The sequence below is a fragment of the Crinia signifera genome, chromosome 3, assembly GCF_055691185.1.
Source record: "Crinia signifera chromosome 3, ASM5569118v1, whole genome shotgun sequence".
Classification (NCBI taxonomy): domain Eukaryota; kingdom Metazoa; phylum Chordata; class Amphibia; order Anura; family Myobatrachidae; genus Crinia; species Crinia signifera.
The window spans coordinates 183,817,279-183,836,123 of NC_139219.1; the positions used below are offsets into that span (position 1 = coordinate 183,817,279).

The window sequence follows — 18,845 nt, forward strand, 5'->3', positions numbered from 1 at the left end:
TTGTGTTTTCTAGTCCACTATTATTGTCTTGTGTTCTTTTTTATAAATGTGTGAAATGCAGTTACTTGTTATCGCACAATTCCTGCTGTAATGAGCTGTGTGATTTTCATTACAGCTTGCTCCTGGTAGCTGGTGGTACAGTTTTGAAGATATGTGACTTTGGTACAGCCTGTGATATCCAGACTCACATGACTAACAACAAAGGCAGTGCTGCTTGGATGGCCCCTGAAGTTTTTGAAGGTAAAAAGTTTTAATGTTTTTTTGGTACTTGTCTATTATTACAGAGCCTGTTAAGTAGTTTACGTACTGTCCTATTCAGCGTAGTGTCCCTTCAGCGCAGAAGTCAGCGTAGTCAGTCAGAATGCTTACGCAGTCAGCGTAGTTAGTCAGAGGCGAAGGTGAAGCAACTGACTGCGGCTGTATTTCTGAAGCTCCTTGTTAAAATTTAATTTGGAATGGCTGCTGAACCACTGACCATATTTAACTTGCCGCAGACGGAGCGCGCACCGGTGCGCTTACACTTAGGTAGCTGACTACGCCAACTACGTTGCGTGCACCGGCACCGTGATAATACACAAGTACCATTTTTTTTTTCTTTACAACCCGCTCTTCCACGAAGGTTTCTAACTGATGTTTAGTAGTGGTAAATTAACCTTTATGGCTGGGGCTTAGCCATCTGTATCTCACCTTGTACATTTAGTGGAATCCGCAAAATTGGACTAGGTGGCAGTCAGTGTTTGTGTTCTGTACATGAAAATGGGGTGTAATGAAAGATATAATAAACAGTAGGAAAATGCTTCAGTTGTGGATATTGCAGAATAGAGAAGGTTGTGTGTTGCGCAATTTAACAGCAGCTGGCACGAGGTAGTCACTCCCCTAAATATTATGATCAAAAAGAAATATGCCAGCGCTGGCTGAATGATAACAAGACGGTTCTCTTTAAAATTGTTTTTTTTTTTTTTATAAATTACAATATTCTTAATAATATATACCACAATAAAAATTGTTAATTCACACTGATATAAATAAAATACAATCGAATTAAAACTAGAGCTGTATTTGCTGTGAATTTGTATGAGGTCACACAGTTCCAGCTGGAGTGTTTATATTACCATTACATGATTATGCACTGGCTGGTGGAGTCTGAAGAAGATTGGAAGATATTAGTGTCGTATGCAAAGTGTCTCCTATGTTCTCCTTAACCCCTTCCCGACATATGACGTACATTTACGTCATATGTCGGTTGCGGGGGAATCAAGCCAGCTCACGGAGTGAGCTGGCTTGAAAGAGAGCAGGTAATGGCTGTATATTACAGCCAGGTACCTGCTCTCACGGCCACGAGCGGCGAGTTCGCCGATCGTGGCCGTTTAACCCTTTAAGCACCGCGGGCAAAGCGCCCGCAGTGCTTAAATAGCTGATCGGAGGGGGGGCGCCCCCCTCCGGCGCCGATCGGGGCCCCCCGCGGCGAGATCGGAGGGTGCCAATCGGTTGCCATGGCAGCCAGGGGTCTAATGTAGACCCCTGTGCTGGCCGTGTCGGCATTCCTATTACATCCTGCCTGAGGCAGGATGTAATAGGAAGTGCTGAAAATCACTATGTTCAGCCATAGAGCTCTATGGCTGAACCTGGTACAGGCGATCGCGCCCCCTAGTGGTCAAGTACACTAGGGGGCCTTGTAGTAAAAGTAAAAAAAAAAAAAAAAAAAAATAAGTTTAAAAATAAAAAAAAAATAAAAAAATATTAAAAGTTCAAATCACCCCCCTTTCCCCATTTCACAAATAAAAATAAATAAATAAAAAAAATAAACATATTTGGTATCGCCGCGTTCCTAAAAGTCCGATCTATTAAAATATAACATTAGTTATCCCGCACGGTTAAAGGCGTAAACGGAAAATAATTCCCAACGCCAAAACTACGTTTTTTGGTCGCATCGCCTACCCAAATAAAAATAACTAAAAGAGATCAGAAAGTCGCCCATATCCCATAATGGTATTAATTAAAAAGTACACTTCAGCCCGCAAAAAATGAGCCCTCACCCAGGTCCGTAGGTGGAAAAATAAAAAAGTTATAAGCCGCAGAACATGGCGACGCAAATTAGAAAAACCGTAAAAGTTTCTATTTTTTTTTTTAGTGGTAAAACATAACGAAAACTATATAAGTTTGGTATCACCGGAATCGTAACGACCCATAGAATAAAGATAACCCATCATTTTAAACGAACTATGAACTCCAAAAAAAACGTAACCAGCGCAAAATTGTGGAATTGCGTTTTTTTTCTTTTTTACCCCACATTGAATTATTTCCTGATTCCCCAGAATATTATACGGTATAGTAAATGGTACCATTAAAAAGTACAACTTGTCCCGCAAAAAAAAAGCCCTCGTGTCTATATAGCCGGAAAATTAAAAAAGTTACGCTTATTTGAACGCGAGGAGGAAAAAAAAAAAAAAATTAACAAAAAAGGCCTCGTCGGGAAGGAGTTAAAGTACACTGAAATTCCAGGAACTCTGGAGTCCTTGAGATGAGATCCACTTAATATGCTGGTTAATTAGGGACAAAGCAAATGTCCCAAATGCAGTGTCCAGTGATGAAGTAGTGGATTCTCAGGACAAGCAACCAATGGATGGTATAGATGCCAGTTGGGGGTGTATAAAGTGCTCAACGCGTTTCCCCGGATATACTGTAGCACTCCGGCTTCCTCAGGAGCCAATGTGTACTCTCAGTTTGAAACAGCTCCATATATACCTCTCTATTAATTAGGAGTAATACACACATGTAGGTTAATTAGGAACAATCAAATGAACCGTCTTGTAAAACTTGGTTATTTCATATTTATTAGGTCAGGAGGCAGTCAAATGTATAATCAACTTAAAAATAAGATATTCGAAGTACATATAAAATAAGGAACATACACACCTGTCTAAGGATATCCCATCAGGATGGGCAATATTTGGTCCAGGTCACATGACCCGGAAATATGTTTAAAGTTTAACTAAAGCCTCTTGAGGCAAATAAAATAATGCTTACTTGGTTCAATAGATGTCAGGAAGTGGCACAGTCCCCTGCATGGCCACCGATCGCCACGGGAATACTCGATGACTACTTTTTAATTCTATAAGCAAAGTCAAATAGAAAAATAGTGCATATTTCACCCTGTGTGCACACTATTAGTCCATGTCTGCTTCTACCTCCAATATGGGCAGCCATCAAGTATTTGTCGTAAACAAAGTTCACATTTCCCATGAAGCGATGTAGTGTAGCCAGTGCTGCCAACACCGGAGATCTTACCAGGCAAGCCGGGTGTTCAAGAAGGGGAAAAGGGGGCCCTGCCTATTTTCAGTTCCGGGCCCCACAATTTCTGATAGCAGCCCTGCCTCCAATCTCTGCTTTCCTAGTCCCCTCTCTCCATATCCAGCAAGTTATTAAAACAGATCATTTTGCTTTCGCTTTCTATTAAGGAGGAATTTGGACCATTGAGTGTCCTCTATTGGTCACTGGCGGTACTTCACATCAGAGGTGGGGAGTACAGATGGAGCCCGCCTAATTGAGTCATTTAATTGGATTAAGTGATTTATAGGATTACTATGCTAATCTCCCTACTGTATTGTTCTATGTATTGTATTGCTGCTGAGAATAATAGGAGAGATATGGTGAGCCATGACCTAAGGAATAAAGTTGACTGGGGCTCCAACTGTAGTTAGGCTTTTATATAGATAGATTTGTAGTGTTCCTTCTAGGAACCGGGGCAGGCAGGGCGCCACTGCACGGGGGGCATCGTCAAGGGGGCGGTCCCGTGACGCCTACGTCACAAAAGGGACAGGCCCGGGCCGCGTCGTGATGGAAAGGGGCGGGCCCGGCTGCCGTCATCAGGAAAAGGGGCGGGCCCGGCCAGCATCGTCATTGAAGGGGCTCCGCTGCCGGGGAAGCGCCGGGCACCACTATATACTGCGGCGCCGGCTTCCACGATATCACGATAAGAGGAGGAGGCAGGCTGTTTTAGCGGGGCGCTGCCAGAGGGGCAGGGCGCATTTTGCCCTTGAAAAATCGGGCAGGGCGCAGCGCCCTGCTAAAACAGCCTAGCGGGAACCCTAGATTTGTACAAGCTATTACTCTATATAATCTGTAGGGCTTGTTGTATAAATTGAACCCACAATTTGTGTGGAAAGACCTGCAGTTTTAAATTGCGTTAATTTTATTCTGTAAAATTTTAATATATTCTCACTTTGAGTACCAAGTGATGAGCTGTAATAACTGTTGGGCAAAAGATGGTAGATTGTACATTTAAATATTAGTATTCTGCTACTTTCTAGGGAGTGCTGTCCAGTATCTTTATTGGGATTGAAAGTAGAGATTGATACCAATAAATGTAATATACTGTCATGTTTTAAATGTGTTTTAGGTAGTAACTACAGTGAGAAATGTGATGTGTTCAGTTGGGGCATCATTCTTTGGGAAGTAATAACCAGGAGGAAACCATTTGATGAAATTGGTGGTCCAGCCTTTCGCATAATGTGGGCAGTGCACAATGGTGAGTTATTGGTTATCTTCATTACATACCAGTCTATTGTATTGTGTGGGAAGTTTATGAAGGCAAAACAATAAATGTATGTGGTATTATGTGAATTGTCTCCTACTTTAGTAGCAACTACTAATCACTTAATACCATGGAATTAACATTGAGTTTAAAATAAAAACTTTTCACTCACAAGAATTCTTATAGGTTATGATAAATTAGTGTGTGTGTGTGTGTGTGTGTGTGTGTGTGTGTGTGTGTGTGTGTATGTGTATATATATATATATATATATATATATATATATATATATATATATATATATATATATATATATATATATATATATATGTGTGTGTGTATATATACTTTTTTTTTTTTTTTTTTATAATGTAAAAATTTAGGTTGTGAGATTTATTGACCTAAAGCATTTATTCTGTAATAATAATTGTCACAATATTGAAACTGGATAAAGAAAGAAGTGAATACTAAATGTAAGGGTTGTTTTATGTGTAGTTGAGTTCCCTGTAGTCTTGTCAGATGTGTGTTATTTCTCCATAAACACTGTTTTGTTTTTCGTATTATGGGTACAGTTGTGTTCATCAGTGCTTTTAATCCATCCATAATTACTTTCTCTCATGAATTCCCAGGTACTCGACCACCTCTAATTAAAAATTTACCTAAGCCTATTGAAAGTTTAATGACTCGCTGCTGGTCAAAAGATCCGTCTAAACGACCTTCAATGGAGGAGATTGTGAAGATAATGACGCATCTTATGCAGGCAAGCATTATCATTGTTTTTAGATCTTGTATTATAAGAGAGCATTAATTCAGCAGCTAGAGTTTAAAAGTGCATGGTATGGATTAGGTTTATGTAATATAATGATTATTCTTCATGACATCACTTCCGATGTCAAACAGTTTTTGCTTGCAGGGAATACCACTTTTTCTATGTTAACATTACTGTAATAGGCAATTTTTTTATTATTATTTTTTTTTTTTTTTAAGCTAGTGGTTAACAAATTTTCTAAGTGGGACAAAAATTTTCAAGTGATTCATCTTAATATCCTATCTTACTCCACTAAGCTTTCTAACCCTTTGATCTGTGAATCTTTCACTTATATGTATTAGTCTAAGTGCTTATGTTTTATTGGCAGTCTCCCTACCATTGTCCATAATCAACATTGGAATGGGGATCTCACATGTGCAGAATGTGTATTTCACAGTGGTGCATTGCTGCCTCAAAGCACTGGGCCCATGGCTTCATTTCTGGTCAGAATACTAACTTGAGTGGTGGTTGAATAGACTGCCCATGTAGTAACTTAGGTTTCTCTATCATCCATAAGGGATACTGGGGATTCACTTAGTACTATGGGTATAGATGGAGTCCAATGGAGCCTGTGCACATAAAACTTCAAACAGGATGTGCTGGCTCCTCCCCTCTATTCCCCCTCCCACAGCTCAGTTTAGAAAAATGTGCTCTCAGGAGAGGATGAACACTTTGGAGCTCTAGAGAGCTTTGCTCGTATATTTAAAATTTTAATTTGGTCATGCTGCTTAGAAATGTGGCATGTCTGTGACGTGGGAGCTTAGTGGGGGGGTGGGGGGGGACGTAAACTGAATTTTTCAGGTGCTGCTCTGATGCCCGCTGCCGGAACACGTTCTGGAGTGGGTTAGTGTACTGCCTGGTTTTGCGCCACGGCGCAGCTGCCCGCAGCTTGCCGCTCACATCGAGCATGTGTGAAAAACTGTTTGAGTGGTGAGCGGAAGCCCGGGACCCCTGTAAATTGGGGAGAACGTGCACCCGGTTCCTCCCCCCCCCCCCCCCCCCACTGACACTCTTATGTGTGATCAGTGCAGCCAGCTAACTCAGCATAGTGAGGCCTTTGGGGGGGGGGGGGGAGACTTCCTGAACCACAGTGGCTGAGTTATATGAAGGCTATGATGCAGAAAATGTATCAGCAAATAGCTGCCACACAGCACCAGACTCAACAATTACAGGTGTCTGTGGAAGTTCTGCAGAAATCTGACAGACTGGTTGCTTCTTCCTCAGGAGGAGTAGGAACAAGAGGAAGGCGAGGAGGTGGAGCCTTTTTTGGAAGAGGTTTATCCAACTCAGGGCCTCGAATCTCTTATTGTGGCCATCAGAGATGTGTTACATATACCTGCTAAGGAATCGGAGGGGCAGCAATCCTTTTTCTGTACACAGAAAAGGGCTAGTGTCACCTTTCCTGATTCTAAGGATTTGGATGACCTTTTCAGAAAAGCTTTGGCATCCCCGGATAAAAAAATTCTAGATTCTGGGAAATCCCGCCAGCAGTGGATGCCTCACTCTCGCGCCTGTCAAAAAACGACAGTCATGCCGGTTCCTGTGGTGGCCGCCTTGAAGGATCTGGCTGATAGAAAGATTCAGGGTGTGTTTAAAACTATTTACAATGCAGTGGCTGCGTCCCAGGGACCTATAATTGCAGACTCACTTCATTCATTAATGGGCGGGTCAAATTCAGGAAAGCCTGGTGGGTGGAAAGACTCTGGTTGATGAGACAACCCTGGTTAAACACATTCAGGATACCACGCGTGTCCTTTGTGATCTTTCGAAGAGGTCAGCGGTCTCAGCACGCAGATCCTTATTGCTGCATAAGTGGATGGCTGATGCTGAATCCAAAAAGCGTGTAGAGGCACTTCCCTTTACGGGGAGTGGTTGTTTGGTGGGGAACTGGATGCCTAGATTTCTAAAGCCACAGCTGGAAAATCCACCTTCCTCCCCTCAGCAACTTCACCTGCCAGGCGGTTCTTTCCGAACTCTCCACTTGCAGTGCTTTCATGTGGGCAGGTTTTGGAGTAAGCCCAGGAGAGCCTCCAATGCCGCCATGAACGGTAGGGGAAAACAGCGTAAACCCACCGCGCCAGCTCCCAGGAGCAGAATACTGGCTCTGCTCCTCCAAATCTTCAGCCTGACTGCATACCTCAGTCCCTGGGGAAACTAGAGGTGGGGCGTAGTTGTTATTCAGTTACTTCTGGCATCTTTCCTACCAGTATTCCTGGGTACAGAATGTCGTTTCCCTGGGGTACAAACTGGAGTTCAGCACTTGCTCGCCTTGCAGATTTTCAAGTCAGGTCTGCCAGTATTCCATGTTAGATTTGCAAGTAGAAAAAGGCTCCCTTTTTGGGGGTGGAGGGGGGGGGGCACTATTTTTAGGAAAAAAGACCTAGGGTATACTTTCGCTTGCATAAATGTGAAAAATATCACTTTTATTAAATATCGGTAAAATCCATGTACACATTCATTAAATATCCCAGGTTACTCTGGATACGTTAATAGTGGCATTACAAAAGTTACTTCAGACCAGGGTTATTGTCCCAGTCCATTCTCCCCAAAGAGATCTGGGTTATTACTCAAACCTATTCGTCGCACCGATGCCGGACGGCTCAGTGCGCCTAATTCTGAAGCTCAAATCACTGAACCCGTATCTGAATGTTCAAGTTCAGAATGGAGTCTTTGAGGGCGGTAATCTCCGGCATTGAAAGGGGGAATTTCTGGCCTCTCTGAATATCAGGGATGCATACCTGCAAATCCCGATCTGGCTGCCCCACAGGCATACATGCAGTTTGCCCTGCTGGAGGATCATTACCGGTTCCATGCCTTTCGGGCTGCCCTCAGCACTGAGGGTGTTCACAATGGTAATGGCGGAGATGATTCTGCTGCTGTGGATGCAGGGGATCTACTTCATCCCTTACCTGGACGGTCTCCTCATAAAGGCAGGGTCCAGGGATCAGCTGTGGACCAGCATTTCTTGGACCACTCAGCTGTTGTCCCAGCACGTGTGGCTTCTAAATTATCAGAAGTCTCACCTGCTGCCTACCCAGAGACTTCTCTTTCTGGGGATGATTCTGGAACAGAGGATCTTCCTTCCGCCAGACAAAGTGACGGCCGTTCAGGAATTGGTCAGGGAGGTACTGACTCCGAACCAGGTCTCAGTCCATCTCTGTATTCGCCTGTTGGGAAAGTTGGTGGCGTCCTACGAGGCCATCCTATATGGGCATTTCCACACCATGAGTTTTCAATTGGATCTCTTGCGCAAATGGTCAGGCTCCCATCTGCACATGCATCGGCTGATACAGCTATCCCCTCGGGCCAGAGTTTCTCTGGCGTGGTGGCTTCAGTCGTCTTACCTGTTGGAGGGACGACCGTTCGGAATCCAAAATTGGGTCCTGCTAATGACGGGACTGGGACTGGGACTAGGAAGTCTGACTCTCTTTTTGTGTTGTATGATGCTCACAAAATGGGTTGTCCTGCTTCAAAGCAATCTATTGCTTGCTGAATACGATTGATTATTCAGCAAGCTTTTTCTTCGGTGGCTTTGACTGTTCCGAATTCTGTTAAGGCACACTTGATTACATCTGTGGGCTCCTCCTGGGCGGCTGCCAGTGGAGTCTCGGCCATTCTGCTTAGCTGCTACTTGGTCTGGGAAGAACACGTTTGTTAGGTTCTACAGGTTTGATATCCTGACCATACTCTGTTTGGGCAGGTGGTGCTGCAACACTCTCACCATGTTCTCGCCTGTTCTGGAAGCTTTGGGGCATCCCCAGTATCCCTTATGGATGATAGAGAAAATAGGACTTTATATACCTACCGGTAAATCCTTTTCTGAGTAAATAAGGGTTACTAGGCATCCTCCTCAGTGGTTCGCTGTTCTGCGGGTGGAGTTGAAACTTGTCATTCAGTTTGTTTTCAGTTATGGTATGTTGGTTTGTTTGTCTCACCACTCATATCTTAAGTTTCCTTCTGTCAAGTAGGTCTTCCTCCTTTGGGCACAGTTTTACCTAGACTGAGCTGTGGGAGGGGGCATAGAGGTGTAGAGCCAGCACAGGGGAGGGGGCATAGAGGGGAGGAGCCTTTTTTTATGTGCACAGGCTTTTTGGACCCCATCTATACCCATAGTACTAAGTAAAACCCCAGTAACCCTTAAAGACTCTGAGAAAAGGATTTACCGGTAAGTATATAAGATCCTATTTTCCCATGACAGTGCTGAAAGAAATGAACCCTAGTTGTGTGGGGGTGGCTTAAGACTGAATTCGATTGAATCCGAGTCTGATGTGAATTTATTATACTATGGCTTGGCTGTAATGTAAATCTTGCACCATTTTTTAAATGCAGTATTTTCCTGGAGCTGATGAATCTTTACAATATCCTTGTCAATACTCTGATGGGGGACAAAGCAATTCTGCTACAAGTACAGGTGAGTTTCTAATTACTGCTTTGTCAGCCCATTTGTCACCATTATAAGCATATTTGTCTTGGTGTTGAGTTGAATCAATGTCTGTTTGAAGTGTTTCTTGAATGTTGTCACGGGTATGGGTCATTGTCCTTATTAGGTAGACATATGAAATAGGATGACTATGGAAAAGTCGACAATCAAAAGGTCCGAAATGAGTTTTTCACGTTTTTTTTGTCCTGAATGTCTGCATAGTCAACATGGACACGGTCAACGTGTACTGCGGTGTCTCACTGCGCTCAGCACATAACTTTTTTCTCGATGCACACCGTTGTGGATGGTAGGGTATGAAATACCGCCGGTTGGCACGTGCCGGCTCAAAAAAATAAATAACCTCAAGGTCGACAGTCAAAAGGTCTACATCCCATTGTCCACCTAATGCTTCTGTCGACCTTCCAACCTTGTCAACCTTCAGTGCATGTTGACTTAATGACCGTATCCCGTTATTCCCTGGCAGTCCACACACACTAGTAGAGGCTAGGTCAGTCACAACTACTACTACTTACTACAGAAAAGAAGTAACCCGGCGTTTTCAGCAAAGTTGGACCTAAGCGTTAATATGTATGTTTTCAGGTGTATCTTTTACCTAATGTAGGTCAGGTGCAAGTGCGCATTGATGTCTATTTTTAACCAAGTGTATGATAGTGGATAGCGCACTGCAAAATACATTCATGCAAACTATTCCTCATAGATAAAAAAGAAAGACTAGGAACCCACGCTTCCTATTGGGATATATGATGGTGAGATATCCAAAAGATCTCCTTTACGGTCCTTGATCCAGATTCACAACCTCAAAGATGAAAAAAAAATCTCATGGTGCAGATTTGCAAATAATTAAAGAAATTTCAACTACCATTTCAATACAGTTTTTGTACCATTCACATTCAACCCATTTCACCCATAGAAAACAGTGGATGTCATTTTAAAGGGTGTGGATCGTTTTATCAACCATACTTAGGTCGACAGGGCTCTAGGTCGACGGGGTTTTTCGCTGTTTTTTTTTACCCGAATGTCGACAGTCAACATGGACACAGTTGGAAGTGAACCACAGCTGCTCGCAATGCTTCGGGCACACTATTTTATACTATTTTATTCTCCCACCATGCCCTAGTGGATGGTGGGGCATGAAATACCGCCTGTCGGCACAAAAAAACAGTGAAGAAACCAGTGTCGACATAACACATGTCGACCTAGACTCATGTCGACCTCCACCCAAGTCAACCTAGACTCATGTCGACCTTCTGCCATGTTGACCTAGACTCATGTCGACCTTCTGCCATGTTGACCTAGACTCATGTCGACCTTCTGCCATGTTGACCTAGACTCATGTCGACCTTCTGCCATGTTGACCTAGACTCATGTCGACCTTCTGCCATGTTGACCAAATGATCCCAACACCTGCACAATGTGCACTGGGTTAATAAAGTCTCCTCTCTGCTCTTTACTTCCCGCCTGTGCCTAGTGAGATCACAAGGGAGATAGCCTATCACCCTCTGTGACCTTCTCATGGCTTGTAAATACCGTTTCTGAGCCATTTATGCCCCTTTCAGACCGCACTTTAAAAACGGTATATTGCCGTTTTTTTACCGTTTTAAAACGGTAATGTGTGCGGTCTGAAAGGTGCAGGACCACTTAACCAGTTAGAAAAAAACGTTTTTTCTAACCGGTTAAAATGCAGGGTCCTACCAGTTTCAGAACCGGTATTTTAGGCTCAAAATCGGTTCTGAAACGGTATTTAGGACCCAGCCAATGAGCTGGGTCCTAAATTCAGCACAGTGAATACTTAATGAGCGCTCATTAAGTATTCACAGCACTGGAGCCCCCCCCCCGCGTGCGTGTCGACGCCCCCCCCCGCGCGCGTGTCGACGCCCCCCCCCCCCCCCCCCCGTGTCGACTTACCCCGTGCCGGTATCTCCGTTGTGGTTCCCGGCACTGCAGCTCAGTATGCTCGGAAAGCACTTATGAAAAAAGTGTCTTTCAGAAAATGGCTGCCCCCATACGAAAGACAGGGTTTCCTATGGGGCAGCCATTTTCTGGAAGACACTTTTTTCATAAGTGCTTTCCGAGCATACTGAGCTGCAGTGCCGGGATCCACAACGGAGGTACCGGCACCCACAACGGAGGTACCGGCACGGGGTAAGTCGACACGGGGGGGGCGCCGACACGCGGGGGGGCGCGTCGACACGCGCAGGGGGCGTCGAGGGGGGAGCTGCACGGAGGGGAGGGCTGAAGGCTGCACTGGCTTTGACCCTGTATTTGGAAAGTTTCCAAAAACGGGTCTGCCAGTGTAAAAAAATCGGCACTTAAACGGTAATATACCGTTTAAGTGCTGCGGTGTGAAAGGGGTTTTATCTGGCAGACCCGTTTTTGGAAACGTTTCCAAATACAGGGTCAAAGCCAGAGATGCGGTCTGAAAGCAGCATTACACTACAAATGGATTGGCTTTTAACCCGTTTTGGATTACAGGTATTTTAAAAATGGTGCATTCTCTCTGGACCTTTCGCATTACAGCTAGAAACGTTTTAAAGCCATTTAAAATCTGCAATTTACCGTGTTTTAGCTGTAATGTGAAAGGGGTGTGGTAGCGTGGATTTTTTTAAACTTGTTTAGCATTATTCCACATAGATGCTGTCCTTTTTATATTTAGTCTGCACTTACGGTGTGTAAAATAGATCTAGTTAGTGAGGTGCTTTTTTTTTTTTTTCTTTTTTTCTTTCTTTATAGATAGAATGATCTATATATATTTTTAATTCTTTGGGTGCTATTGTACTGCTCATGGGCCCATCTGCCTCATTTCTGGCCCGATACACACAGAGATAAACACTAATAGAATTTGTTGTGCAGCATTTTTTATGGGGTGTGAAATCTGCAGCCAGGGGCTTTGTACTCAAGGCAACATCTATATACAGATGTCTTCATACACTTTATTTTCAGTAGCCCCCAATAGCTCCTATAGTTTTGGATGTGCCAAGAGGTTTTATCACTTATTGGATCTTATTTGCATGAATAAAACAACTTTTAGTATCCAAACTACATTGCTAGATCACATTCATCAATTTGATGTGTGACATTTATACATCTGTGGGCCTGATTCAGAGATAAATGGTCATAGATTCCGATCATCTTTGCTATGTCATCTGTATTTCACCGCTGCCCTGTTTCACATGGATGCCACAGGGAGGAGGCCTGTGTTCACCAGAGACCTATCATCCCTCTTTTCTCTAAGGGAAGCACCCTGGCTTCGCAGAGCACCCTTCCATTGGTCAGCTGTATAAACTTTAGCTTACTCAGCTGGCGATCTGCGTGAGGTCATGATGTTGAATACCAGCTTGCAACATGAGTTGCAGTGCTGGGATCACACCTACATGCAGGAGCTGTCTCTTCTGTTGAGAGTCTATTGCAAGTGGCCTTGTCACACACAGCTCTATTGCCCCTTACCATGTGACTTTGTACGTGTGTAAAACCAATTCCTGTGTGGTTATTGTTGCAGCATCAGTCTTTTATAGTGATAGTGGCTTTTATGCACCTGGGATACATATGATGCAAAATTTAAACAAAAGTATGGTACACTACTCCCTTTTAAAGCGTCTCAATCAAAGTGGGTGTCTCTCACTGTGGTGCATAAGGATACATCTATGCACTTGACCGAAAAATAAGAATGTGTAGCAATACCATATTGTAAAGGTGGGTACTAGACACATTTAGATGTATCGTATTGTAAGCATGGCGTCAGTGTTCCCTATGAGAACTCAGAGTGCACATTCTTCTATTACTTTGGTCCGATCACTTGTAGTGACCAGTGATTCATTTGAAATGTGCCATGTCAGTTTTCAGGGTCATTTTGTTTTGTTAAAGCAGTGTATACTTAATTTATATAGATGTTGAGAAAACCGTCTGGGAAACATGTTATGCACAAAAGATGTAATCATTTCACTGTAATACTGCAATATACCGTCTATTGCACCGATGCAGATTTCTACTAAGGTTTTAGCATGTAAAATGGCGCAGTAAATGAAACAAATCCTTAATGGCTTCATTTGTTTTTTATCCTGGCAGGATCATGTATTGACCTAACTTCTACAAACAGTAATAAAAGTGACTTTGATGAGCTCCAAGCTAGTGCAAGCAATGATACTATCAAACGAATAGAGTCCAAGTTGGCATACCTGAAAAATCAGTCCAAGTCCGGAGTAAGTGCTTCTGCCTTGTTTCTCTTCCTCTTCATAGACTATGGGGTATATTCAATGCGGGGGGACAAGCAGCTGACAGCGAGCTATACGGTGAGCAGCGCCGATAACCCAACATCGGTATTAAATGCTCCCGCCTCACTCGCCGTTTCCACCTCGCCTGCTCCCTGAGGTGAGGTGGAAACAGTGAATGTTGCTGTCGAAATGCCGACCTCGCCGCTCCGGGGAATCCTTGACGCCCTCTGACGGTGTGTCTTCCCCGGAACATAGAATGCAGCGGCCAACGAGGGGGCTGGATGGTGAGGATATCTTTTCCTCACTAAAAAAAGCCATCCTCACCATACAAACCCCCATCTCCGCCGCTCGCCCCCCGCATTGAATACTGCCCTATGATTCAAGTATACTTCACTGGAATTATTGCATGTGTTTTTCAGCACATACCCATGTTTAATTTAAAGCTCCATGCGGCTCAAACACTGGAGGGTTATTGTATGTAGCTGCACTGCTGACAACTGTGGCACGAAGAATGTTCTAATTATTCTCACGAATAGCATTTTCTTTTGGGGTTTTTTTTATGCCATGTTCCTGTGTTCTGTAATGATGCTGGACTTTTGTATAACAAAGCCCATATGTGAAGCATCCCGAATTTTGGTTCTATACTAAATCTTATAATTTACAGAAAGTCTGTAGAATTGAAGAACTGAAATATTGAGTTTATACAAAACCTGGGGGTCATTACAGCTAGCAGCAATGAGGGCGAGTTGACATCTCGGGGGAGTGGAAGTGTTGGCTGCTGAACTGCACTCGCAGATTGTTGTATTCAGCCCTGTTGTGAGGTGGGAACAAAAACAGCAGATAAATGTAGGGAGGATTTGGATTACTAAACTGGCCCAGTGTCCCCAAATCATTTTCTTTTCGGTTCATATCCAAGATAAATATCTGTGATTTCAATAAAACATAACTAGCACTATTCTTAAATAGTCAGAAAGTACAGCCCTGTATTATGTTGTAAGCCAGTAAATATCCTCAATTGAAGTTTGTCCCAGTGGTTGTATATATCAATGTTTTCTGATCAATGAATACTCCATATGCAGGTAGAATCGGGCCGCTTGAGTTTACCCCCATCACGAGGTAGCAGTGTAGAAAGCCTGTCTGATGCTCGAGGAAAACCACCCTCAATAATTGGTACATCTGAGAGCAAAAGAATGAGTGCGGACATGTCTGAACTGGAAGCAAGAATTGCTGCTAGCACAGGTAAGGGGGACACTGAGTACAGCATGAAATACTGCTGTTCTAAGCGAGCATTTTATTTTACGGTGTTCATGCGAGAGTTCAATTTCCTTGTGCTACTGCAAGTCATAAACAGTCATTGATATTCCCATAGTCAGGTTTTGTTTGTTTTTTTGCAGCTTGTTTTTTTTTTTTTTTTTTTTAGTTTGTTTAGTCCTATTTCGCCGATGTGGTTTCACTTAAAAAAAAAAAAAAAAAGTAGAACTGCATTATAGAATTTTTTATAAATAGACGCAATTGAATAGGATAGTCCGTTTCTTTTTTTTTTTTTTTTACTAGCCAGAGTAAATGGACTTAATTGAATACCCCCCCATAAAAGAGTTAGAATAAGACATTTATGTATTCGTTTTTTTTTCTCTTTCAAAGGGGTCTTGATCCTTGGTGGATTTCATCACAGTACACATAAGATATATTTTTTTAACTTCACCATTCAGTTAATAAACATCTGTTAAAATAAAATGCCATATTAAATGGGAAAATGGTCTGTGATGAAAGCCGTGGTTAATACTGCGATCAGCACGATCTGTATTTTAGGAGGAAAGAGTGCAGAAGAGATCAAATTACGGAGTAAACTGTTTATTACTGCACATACTCATGCCTAATGAAGAACTCACAAATAGAACACAGAACAAAGGAATAAAAACTGCTGTTTAGAAAAAAAAAGCATGTCTGAGGCACATAACAGCCATTATAGAAACCAACTAACACTTAAGTGCCATTAATTTGCTATAAAAGATAAACCCACAGAGAGAAAGATCCAGTGTAATAGCTGCGTAATATCATGGTGTAAATTCTGCAAAGTTCATAGAAAGGTGAAAACGGCAACACTATAATCCTGAAAATAGAAAGCTACTGGCAAAGTTTTCAGTAGTACGATAGAGCAAAAAACAATGTCGCTGCTGGATTATCCAGTGAGCAGACCAGGCCTTTAGTAGCTTGGTCATTGTATCAGTTCTTCGGGCCTGGCACCTTTTTTTGTGTATTAACCAAGAAATTTCTGTAAGTTCCACAATAGACAAAAACTACGACTTCATGGACTTGTGTTATCTATGTGTCGTGTTTTATCCCTGAGCCATTCATGTCTCTTTCCCACACTGTAGAGCTCATGTAACGTGTGATGTAACGTGGAGCTTGACACTTGCTAAGAGCCTCTGAAACCCTCTCACAAATGCTATTTTTTTTAATTGGTTACTGCAATTTATTCACATTATTGCAATTGACCCATAGCTATGTAGCTGCCTCCCATTTCAGATTTAAAGAGGAAAGCAGTAGATATTTGTAATGATTTTGACCTTAAGTATTTTTATTTTTCGTTTGTCTGGTTTTTAATACCCTTTACAAGATAATTGCTCCTTTGCAAATAAAGAAAACTGCACCTTTTTTTGTGCGATGTCTGTTAGCAAATGAAACGCATATTCTATCCAAGTTTATGTGAGCCTCATGCTCCAAGGGGGGCCGTGGATTCTCCTCCCCCCCCCCCTGCAGGCTCGCTGCGCTCGGCACACAGCGGGCCCAGTTTCTCGCTACGCTCGGCGCACTATTCTATTCTCCCTCTATGGGTGTCACCCATAGAGGGACAAAGTGCCGGCATTGCGGCGGTCAGGATTCCGGCGGTGGTTTTTCGACCGTCTGGACTATAAACCATATTTTTCATCCATTCTTTCAACTAAATCTTCAGTATTCTCCTACAATCATTTTTTTTCTTTCATTTTTTCTTTCATTTCTGTGACTTAATATACAGGGTGGCCCACAAGTGTGGAAACTATAACATGGAAATGAGTGAGGAAATGTAATCCAGTGTCTACGCACATGATAATGGAGTGGGGGGAAATGTTTAGGGTATGTTACAAGTATGGTGGCCATCTAGGATGAAGCGACATTAAAAAATTAATTAGGGAGGTAGTCATGTGACCTATCAAACAGATGCAGAATTTCATAAGAAACAGCAAAGGAGGATTTTTCTTCATTAAGTGTTAATTATCAGTTTTAGGGGGGTATGCAATCGCTGTCGAGTATCTCCCGTAGGGGAGATGCTCGACGGGCCCTATTCAATGCTGTCTTCCCCGACAGCATTGAACAGGGTTTCCCGGCAGAACGAGTCCGACAGCTCTAGCTGTCGGGCTCGTTCTGCCGAGAACAGCCGGGAAGTGACGAGCTGCCGGCTGCAGCTCGCCTCTTCCCAGCCGCAACTTGCGGCCACGCCCCCTTCTCATCCCGCTGCAGACGGGACATTGAATCCCGCCTGCATGTTCTCGGTCGAGCTGACCGAGAACGGGACCGGGTCACGGCGGGCGAGCAAGCTTGCCTGCCGTGACCTGAAGATTGAATACCCCCCTTAACCTTCAAAACTCAGTTAATAAAGATTCCTTAAAAAGAACACAATTGTTATTCTTATGAAATTCTGCATCTGTTTGGTTCCTCCCAATTAATAATTTAGAGCAGCATCCAAGATGGCCACCATACTGGTGAAATACCCTTAAACATTTTCCCACACTATATCATGTGTAGACAACTGGACTAATATATCCTTTTTTATAAAGCAGTTTCCACACTTCTGGCCTGCCCTTTATGATGGGGGAATGAACATTTAGAGCTCTTTTCTTCATCTCTGCGTTCATGAAGAAATCAGTTGTGCACATTTCGTAACTGATTTTCCCCCTTCTGCGCTGGCTTTGATGTAGTGGTCTGCAATAAGTGTTGTATCTACATATGTACAGTCAAACATGGGGAAAGTAGAGAGGGCTTACTGAATGAACAGTTGCAGGTGTGGGCTATGCTATTGGGGTTCTACCAACACTGAGGTGTGGGGGTTATTGTTAAAAGGGAGGCCTAATGAGATATGGGGGTTATTGTTAAAAGGGTGGCCTAATGAAATTACCAGTTAAGTGGTTAATAGAAGGGATACAGCGTAGTTGATTCAATGAATCGTACCTGTTTTTTGCAATACCTTTTAGATTAATCCAAGTTGTTTTCCTACCTACTATTGGTGTGACCTGATGTAGCTATACTGTTCATCAGGCTTACAGACTTTACAACTAATTGCAGCTTCTAGTAAAACTAGTCAATAACTTCTTATTCCCAAACACTCAATGATTGGCTCAGGGAAATGTTTTCACGTCTCACCTAGTGTCTGCTGTCATGCTGTTTTGTGCATGTTCATTTGTGTTGCCCTTTTCTATCTTCTTTGTCCATCCAAAGCAGAAACGTTGCCGTTTTGCATGGTTCTTTTTGCATGCACCTCATTGTGTAACATTGTGCTGTACACTTTCATGCTTTTGTGAACTGTGCTATGTACCACTTGTAGTTGTTTGCATGTGTATTGTGTATGTGTTTTTGCAGCCTGTACCAAGCATAAACGAGGCCATCGTAAAACTGCTTCATTTGGCAACATTCTGGATGTCCCTGAGATCATCATAACAGGTACTACAGAATGGTAATGATCTGTCAAGCCAAAGATTAATAACCCCAAAGTAACACCAAGTAAATGCTTGTCGCTCCAGTTTGCATGTTCAAGTGTAACTTTTGCTTACCTCAACTATTATATGTCACAATCTATTAACAGTGTTTGTTTTATATTAATT

The 18,845-nt window shown here is 42.9% G+C and overlaps 1 protein-coding gene across 3 annotated transcripts in view; it reads left to right on the plus strand.

Moving 5' to 3' along the window:
* Positions 1 to 18,845, plus strand: part of MAP3K7 (mitogen-activated protein kinase kinase kinase 7) — a 64,390-nt gene that overhangs the window by 36,411 nt on the left and 9,134 nt on the right. For 2 of the 3 annotated variants that reach the window (XM_083177038.1, XM_083177040.1), the window contains 7 exons: positions 116 to 240; positions 4,400 to 4,528; positions 5,162 to 5,292; positions 9,670 to 9,751; positions 13,844 to 13,977; positions 15,069 to 15,228; positions 18,604 to 18,684. In XM_083177038.1, coding sequence (XP_083033164.1) covers positions 116 to 240; positions 4,400 to 4,528; positions 5,162 to 5,292; positions 9,670 to 9,751; positions 13,844 to 13,977; positions 15,069 to 15,228; positions 18,604 to 18,684 — 842 coding nt within the window. The remainder of the gene's footprint in view (positions 1 to 115; positions 241 to 4,399; positions 4,529 to 5,161; positions 5,293 to 9,669; positions 9,752 to 13,843; positions 13,978 to 15,068; positions 15,229 to 18,603; positions 18,685 to 18,845) is intronic. The other variant, XM_083177039.1, reaches the window with a different exon arrangement.